Source organism: Heterodontus francisci, chromosome 21, assembly GCF_036365525.1.
Source record: "Heterodontus francisci isolate sHetFra1 chromosome 21, sHetFra1.hap1, whole genome shotgun sequence".
NCBI classification, from domain to species: domain Eukaryota; kingdom Metazoa; phylum Chordata; class Chondrichthyes; order Heterodontiformes; family Heterodontidae; genus Heterodontus; species Heterodontus francisci.
The window spans coordinates 31,288,473-31,297,315 of NC_090391.1; the positions used below are offsets into that span (position 1 = coordinate 31,288,473).

Consider the following 8,843-nt stretch of genomic DNA (forward strand, 5'->3'; position numbering starts at 1 on the left):
GTAATTAATATCAAGGATGCTCAACAGGTCAGAATTCGAGAACAGATATCTTGGAAGATTGTCGAGCTGGAGGAGCTTGGGGGGATAAGTTGGGGCGAAGCAATGGAAGGAATTTAAATCAAAGATGGTTTTATTTTACAAACGAGTTGCTGCCTAAACCGCAGCCAATGTAGGTCAGTGAGCACAGGGATGATTGGGCAATGGGACCTTATGTGAGAAGGGACATGGGCAGCAGTGTCATGGATGACTTCACGTTTATGGAAGGAAGAATGTGGGAGACCAGTCAGGGGTGCCTTGGAACAGTCACGTCTGGAAGTACCAATGGCATGGATGAGAGTTTCAGTGGTAGATGAGTTGAGGTGGAAGCTGATTTGGACAATGTACAGGGGTTGAAATAGGTTAATGACAGCGCGGATACGTGATGGAATCTGATCACGGAGTCCAATATGACATTGCTCAACCTCATAGAGTGGCCAGGAAGCTGGTTGAAATTGGTGGCTATGGAGTGGAGATTGTGACAGAGGCAGAAGATGATGCTTCAATCTCCAAATATTTAACTGGAGGAAATCTCTGTTCATCAGGGATGTCAGACAAATGGTATAATAATTTATAGGCGGTGCAGGAGTTGCGTGAGGTGGTAGATCTTGGTGTTGCCAATGTAGTTGTGGAAATTGGCCTGCATGTTTGGATGATGTCGCCAAATGGAGGCATGTCGATGAGAAATAAGAACGGGTAAAGGATAGATCCTTGAGGAGAGACCACAGAACGGTGCTGGAGCAGGAAGAGAAAGCATTGCTGGTGAATCTCTGGCTATGATTAGTTGGATAAGCATGGAGCCAGGTGGGTCCATCTCACTCAGCTGGATTGTCATATTAGTATTGCCTTGTTTTATTTATCCTTTATGGAATATTGTACTGGTGTCATTCAGGTTATTGTTCATTAATTAGAATCTTAAATATTCTTACATTTTTCCCTCAATCTGCTATTTAACTCAGTTTCTTTAAGTTTTTGTTCCATATTCGTTTTTTTCTTTGTAATTAGCCTCATTGCAACCCAGTTCACCCTTGTTTACAGAACCAATCGCAATTAACAGAAGCAACAAGAGGCTTGGACCTAGCGCGTAGATTTTGGGAGAGGTTCCTGGAATGATCTAATGATAAATATATTTTTCTCTCTCTTACAGTGAATCTGCTGGTGATTGTGATCCTGTCCCGAGGAAAGTGCGGTCTCTGCAAATGTGTCACTTGTTACCTAGTCGCTATGGCAGTGGCAGATCTAACGGTGGTGATAATTGAAGTCATACTGAAGAGAATTAACAATATTTACATGCCAATAAATTTCTTGTTCATTACTCCAATATGCGCCCTGAAACTTGTCACAAAGATGCTGGCCCTGAACTGTTCAGTCTGGTTTACAGTCGCTTTCACCTTCGATCGCTTTGTATCTATTTGTTGTCAGAATTTCAGACGAATATATTGTACACAGAGAATGGCAAACTTGGTTGTTGCAACCGTGTGTCTACTTAGCTGTCTAAAGAGCATCCCCTTTTACTTTATATACCAACCCAAGCTTATAATTAACAAAATTCCGTACTTCTGCATTGAAACCGCTGCCTATTATACCTCACCGTTATGGACGGCGTACGAGTGGTTCGACAGCATTTCAACCCCTTTAGTGCCGATATTTTTCATCCTGTTGTTCAATGCTCTCACTGTAAAACATATTCTAAAATCCAATATAGTCCGCCGGGCACTCATAAGTCACATCAATAATCAAAATGATACAGAGAGTGAGAACCGGAAGAGGTCAATGATCTTGCTTTTCACTCTATCTGCTAATTTCATTCTTCTCTGGATGACACATGTTGTACATTCCCTAATGTGGCGGGTGACAAACTACAATTATACAAACAAATACTACAGTAACCCAATATACATCACCCAGCAAACTGGATACATGCTGCAGCTTCTCAGTTCTTGCACCAACACGTGTATCTATGGACTTACACAAAGAGAATTCAGAGAAGAGCTGAAGAATGGGATGAATTATCTGGTCACACTGAATGGGAGATTATGCTAATAGCAAATCATTGGGAGAAAGCTGGATCAGTCTGTGTAAATTTCAACCCAGATCCTTCTTCTATTAAGTAACACTGACTGGTGATGGACCGATACAGAATGGTGCTCTGTGAGAGAGTTTGACAATAATACAATAGACAGACAACGGGCCTGCCCCTCGCATGGGTAAAAGAACAAAGAACAAAGAAAAGTACAGCACAGGAACAGGACATTCGGCCCTCCAAGCCTGAGCCGATCTTGATGCCTGCCCAAGCTAAAAACTTCTGCACTTCCGAGGCCTATATCCCTCTACTCCCTTCCTATTCATGTATTTGACAAGATGTCTCTTAAACATCGCTATCGTATCTGCTTCCACCACCTCCCCTGGCAACAGGTTTCAGGCACTCAGCACCCTCTGTGCAAAAAACTTGCCTCGCACATCCCCTCTAAACTTTACCCCTCGCACATTAAACCTATGTCCCTTCGTAACTAACTCTTGCACCCTGGAAAAAAAGCTTCTGACTATCCACTCTGTCCATGCCGCTAATAACTTTGTAAACCTCTATCATGTCGCCCCTCCACCTCTGTCGTTCCAGTGAAAACAATCCGTGATTTTCCAACCTCTCCTCATAGCTAATGCCCTCCAGACCAGGCAAAATCCTGGTAAACCTCTTCTGTACCCTCTCCAAAGCCTCCACGTCCTTCTGGTAGTGTGACGTCCAGAATTGCACGCAATATTCTAAGTGTGGCCTAACTAAGGTTCAGTACAGCTGCAACATGACTTGCCAATTTTTATACTCTATGCCCCGACCGATGAAGGCAAGAATGTCGTATGCCTTCTTGACTACCTTATCCACCTGCGCTGCCACTTTCAGTGACCTGTGGACCTGTACACCCAGATCTCTCTGCCTGTCAATACTCCTAAGGGATCTGCCATTTACTGTATACTTCCGACTTGTATTAGACCTTCCAAAATGCATTACCTCACACTTGTCCGGATTAAACTCCATCTGCCATTTCTCCGCCCAAGTCTCCAACCGATCTATATCCGGCTGTATCCTCTGACAATCCTCATCAATATCCTCAACTCCACCAACTCAGCACTGATCCCTGTGGAACACCACAAGTCACAGCCCTCCATTCAGAAAGACACCCATCCACTGATACCCTCTGTCTTCTATGACGGAGCCAGTTCTGTATCCATCTTGCCACCTCACCTCTGATCCTGTATGACTTCACAATTTGTACCAGTCTGCCATGAGGGACCTTATCAAAGGCTTTACTGAAGTCCATATAGATAAGATCCACTGCCCTTCCTTCATCAATCATCTTTGTCACTTCCTCGAAAAACTCAATCAAATTAGTGAGACACGACCTCCCCTTCACAAAACTATGCTCTCTCTCGCTAATAAGTTCGTTTGTTTCCAAATGGGAGTAACTCCTGTCCCGAATAATCCTCTCTAATAGTTTCCCTTCCACTGACATAAGGCTCACCGGCCTATAATTTCCTGGATTATCATTGCCACCCTTCTAAAACAAAGGAACAACATTGGCTATTCTCCAGTCCTCTGGGACATCAACTGCAGCCAATGAGGATGCAAAGATTTCTGTCAAGGCCCCAGCAATTTCCTCAGTTGCCTCCCTCAGTATTCTTGGGTAGATCCCATCAGGCACTGGGGACTTATCTACCTTCACGATTTGCAAGACACCAAACACCTCCACCTTTTTGATAATGAGATGAGTGACACTATCTGCACTCTTTCCCCTCGGCTCATCATCCACCTAGTCCTTCTCTTTGGTGAATACTGATGCAAAGTACTCATTTGGCACCTCGCCCATTTCGTCTGGCTCCACACATAGATTCCCATCTCTGTCCTTGAGTGGGCCAACCCTTTCCCTGGTTACCCTCTTGCTCCTTATATACGTATAAAAAGCCTTGGGATTTTCCTTAATCCTGTTTCCCAATGACTTTCATGACCACTTTTAGCCCTCCTAACTCCTTGCTTAAGTTCCTTCCTACTGTCTTTATATTCCTCAAGTGCTTCGTCTGTTCCTAGCCTTCCAGCCCTTACAAATGCTTCCTTTTTCTTTTTGACGAGGCACACAATATCCCGCGTTATCCAAGCTTCCCGTAACTTGTTACAATTGTCTTTCTTCGGCACAGGAACATGCTGGTCCTGGATTCTAATCAGCTGACGTTTGAAAGACTCCCACATGTCAGATGTTGTTTTACCCTCAAACAGCCACCGCCAATCTAAATTCTTCAGGTCCTGCCTGATATTGTTATAATTAGCCTTCCCCCAATTTAGCACCTTCACCCGAGGATAACTCTTATCCTTATCCACAAGTACCTTAAAATTTAGGGAATTATGGTCACTGCTTCAGAAATGCTCCCCCACTGAAACTTCGACCACCTGGCCGGACACATTCCCCAATACCAGGTCGAGAATGGCCCCATCCCTAGTTGGACTATCTACATACTGTTTCAAGAAGCCCTCCTGGATGCTCCTCACAAATTCTTCCCCATTCAAGCCCCTAGCACAAAGTGAGTCCCAGTCAGTATAGGTAACTTAAAATCACCCACCACCACAACCCTGTTACCTTTACATCTTTCCAAAATCTGTCTACATATCTGCTCCTCTACTGTCCGATGACTGTTGGGAAGCCTGTAGTAAACCCCCAACATCGTGACTGCCCCCTTACTATTGCATGACCCCTCTGAGGTGTCCTCCCGAAGTACAGCTGTGATATTCTCCTTCACCAGTAATGCAACAACCCCACCCCTTTTACATCCCCCTCGAACCCGCCTGAAACGTTTAAATTCTGGAACATTTAGCTGCGAATCGTGCCCTTCCCGCAACCAAGTCTCTGTAATCGCAACAACATCATATTTCCCAGTACTAATCCAAGCTCTATGTTCATCTGCCTTACCTGTTATACTTCTCGCATTGAAGCAATTACACTTCAGACCACCAGTCCCGCTGTGCTCAGCAACATCTCCCTGCCTGCTCTTCCTCTTAGTCCCATTTGGCCTTATTTACTATGTCCTCCTCATTTACTTCACTAGCTATCCTACTGCTCTGGTTCCCACCCCCCACCACACTAGTTTAAACCCACCCAAGTGACGCTAGCAAACCTTGCAGACTGGATATTAATGCCCCTCCAGTTTAGATGCAACCCGTCCTTATTGTACAGGTCCCATCTGTCCCTGAAGAGAGCCCTATGGTCCAGATATCTGAAACCCAACCTTCTACACCAGCTGCTCAGCCACTTGTTCAGCTGCACTATCTTCCTATTTCCAGCCTCAACGGCACGTGGCACAGGGAGTAATCCAGAGATTACAACCCTAGTGGTCCTGTTTTTTTAACTTACTACCCATCTCCCTAAACTCCCCCTGCAGGACCTCATCACCCTTCCTGCCTATGTCATTGGTCGCGATGTGTACCACAACCGCTGGCTGTGCACCCTCCCCCTTCAGAATGCCCCTGTCCGTTCAGAGACATCCTTGACCCTGGCACCAGGGAGGCAACATACCATCCTGGAGTCTCTGTCACGTCCAAAGATGAGCCCATCTGTGCCCATGACTATAGAGTCACCAATAACTATTGCGATTCTTCGCTTTGTCCCTCCCTGCTGAACAACAATGCCAGCCGTGGTGCCACTGCTCTGGCTGCTGCTGTTTTCCTCTGATAGGCCATCCCCCCAACAGTATCCAAAACGGTATACTTGTTAGAGAGGGGGATAGCCACAGGGGATTCCTGCACTGACTGCCTGCCCCTTCTAACGGTAACCCGCCTGTCTGCCTGCAACGTGGGTGTAATCACTTCTCCAAAACTCCTGTCTATGACGCTCTCTGCCATCTGCATGCTCCTAGGTTGTTTGTGATATACATAAATGATTTGGAGGAAAATATAGGTGGTCTGATTCGCAAGTTTGCAGACGACACTAAGATTGGTGGAGTAGCAGATACTGAAGGGGACTGTCAGAGAATATAGCAGAATATAGATAGACTGGAGAGTTGGGCAGAGAAATGGCAGATGGAGTTCAATCAGGGCAAATGCGAGGTGATGCATTTTGGAAGATCCAATTCAAGAGTGAACTATACAGTAAATGGAAAAGTCCTGGGGAAAATTGATGTACAGAGAGATTTGGGTGTTCAGGTCCATTGTTCCCTGAAGGTGGCAACGCAGGTCAATAGAGTGGTCAAGAAGGCATACGGCATGTTTTCCTTCATCGGACGGGGTATTGAGTACAAGAGTTGGCATGTCATGTTACAGTTGTATAGGACTTTGGTTCGGCCACATTTGGAATACTGCGTGCAGTTCTGGTCGCCACATTACCAAAAGGATGTGGATGCTTTGGAGAGGGTGCAGAGGAGGTTCACCAGGATGTTGCTTGGTATGGAGGGCGCTAGCTATGAAGAGAGGTTGTGTAGATTAGGATTATTTTCATTAGAAAGACGGAGGTTGAGGGGGGACCTGATTGAGGTGTACAAAATCATGAGATGTATAGACAGGGTGGATAGCAAGAAGCTTTTTCCCAGGGTGGGGTATTCAATTACAAGGGGACACGAGTTCAAAGTGAAAGGGGAAAAGTTTAGGGGGGATATGCGTGGAAAGTTCTTTATGCAGAGGGTGGTGGGTGCATGGAACGCATTACCAGTGGAGGTGGTAGACGCGGGCACGATGGCGTCTTTTAAGATGTATCTAGACAGATACATGAATGGGCAGGAAGTAAAGAGATACAGACCCTTAGAAAATAGGCGACAGGTTTAGATAGAGGATTTGGATCGGCGTAGGCTTGGAGGGCCGAAGGACCTGTTCCTGTGCTGTAATTTTCTTTGTTCTTTGTTCTTAGGTGCATCCAGTTGCCGCTCCAACCGACCAATGCGGTCTGTGAGGAGCTGCAACTGGGTACACTTCCTGCAGATGCAGTCGTCCGGAACACTGGAAGCGTCACCGTCCTCCCACATCTCACAGGTGAAGCACTTCACCCCACTAACTGACATTTCTAGCACAATATAATAAATTAATTTAAAATAAATAAATGTTCATTAAATCCTTACTAAATTATGATACACTTAACTATGTGATCCCTAGTGATAGATTTCTACAGTAAATACTAAATGCTATCTAAATACAGCAATCTCCTCCCTCTGGTTTAGTTACTCTACTTATTAATTAGTTAACTAGGGTTTTAATCAATTTTTATCAGTTTTATTTTCTAATTCGGTACAGATTCCCTACCAGCCAAACAGGTAACAGCTTTCCTGTGACGTCACTTTTTCAGTTTCTTTCCCCACCCGTGGTAACCTTCCGGTCTGGAACTGCGCCCTCCGAGTCTGCTCCGAGAATCCCCGAGGTAAGTTTTTTATACTTACCAGTCTGGAACTCCGCCCTCTGAGTCTTCTCCATGGATGTAGGCCACGAATCTCCGAGGTAAGGTTTTTATAGTTACCGGCCTGGAACTCCGCCCTCCGGGTCTTCTCCGTGGATATGCAATAGAAATGCATCAAAAACGAAATGGTTAACGCAGAAGAAGAGGATTAAAAAAACTGGGAACACGCCTGGACATCGTGAAGCAAGTAATAATAAAATGCCATTTGGGACACAACGAGCAAACGTGAAATGTTCAATAATAATGCACATTGGACACGATCAGTGAAATGTGGAACAAATAACAAAAAGGTGAATTGCATTAAATCTGGTAAATGTGAAGTGTTCAATAATAATACATGCTAGATGACAACTGTAAAATATGAAACGTTTAATAACATTGTACTCTTGATCAAATCAGGCATATGTGACACAAGCGGCACATTGGCGCAGTGGTTAACACCGTCGCCTCACAGCGACCCGGGATCAATTCTCGGTCCTGCCTGTGTGGAGTTTGCAAATTCTACCTGTGTTTGTGTGGGTTTCCTCCAGGTGCTCCGGTTTCCTCCCACAGCCAAAAGACTTGCAGGTTGATAAGTGAATTGGTCATCATAAATTGCCACTAGTATAGGTAGGTGGTAGGTGGTAAGGGAATATAAGGACAGGTGAGGATGTGGTAGAAATATGGGATTAGTGTAGGATTAGTATAAATGGGTGGTTAATGGTTGGCACAGCCTCGGTGGACCGAAGGGCCTGTTTCAGTGCTGTCTGTCTAAATCTGAAAAAAAATCTTAAGTAATCATAATGCACATGGACACATCATTTTTATTTAATATAATGAACACTGGAACCCATTGAGCTAATGTGACAATTATAATGACAATATACACTACACCAAATCTGTGACACATTTAACAATAATACAATAAACAATAATGACAACTGGTCAATCTGAAGCATTTAATAATCAATAATTCACACTAGGCCGCATCCAGAAAGTGTGAAATATCTCATAGTGATAAATACTGGACCACATGTGGCAAATGCTTAATAATAATACTCACTGGGCAGCATCTGCTAAATGTGAAACATTTGTTAATAATGCACACTAATAATGCATCTGGTAAGTATGAAGATTTTAATAATAGTTCTCACTTGACCACATGTGAAGCTTTGAATAATACTGCACACAAGACTGCATTTCGAAAGCTGGGGACAGAACCTTAGTTGGGCCACACTTGGAATATTACTTGCAATTCTGGTCGCCAAACTACCAGAAGGACGTGGAGGCTTTGGAGAGGGTACAGAGGACGTTTATCAGAATGTTGCCTGGTCTGGAGCGCATTACATATGAGGAGAGGTTGGAAAAATTCGGATTGTTTTCACTGGAACGACGGAGGTGGAGGGGCGA

The 8,843-nt window shown here is 44.6% G+C and overlaps 1 protein-coding gene across 1 annotated transcript; it reads left to right on the forward strand.

Moving 5' to 3' along the window:
- The first annotated feature begins 1,260 nt into the window (after window positions 1-1,260).
- On the forward strand, window positions 1,261-2,079 carry LOC137381078 (G-protein coupled receptor 15-like). Its single transcript, XM_068053468.1, has one exon. The coding sequence runs from the start codon at window positions 1,261-1,263 to the stop codon at window positions 2,077-2,079; it is 819 nt and encodes a 272-aa protein (XP_067909569.1).
- The last annotated feature ends 6,764 nt before the right edge of the window (window positions 2,080-8,843 follow it).

Excerpts from the sequence above, each read along its gene's own strand:
- LOC137381078 (XM_068053468.1), top strand. The coding sequence starts at position 1,261 with ATGGCAGTGGCAGATCTAACGGTGGTGATAATTGAAGTCATACTGAAG.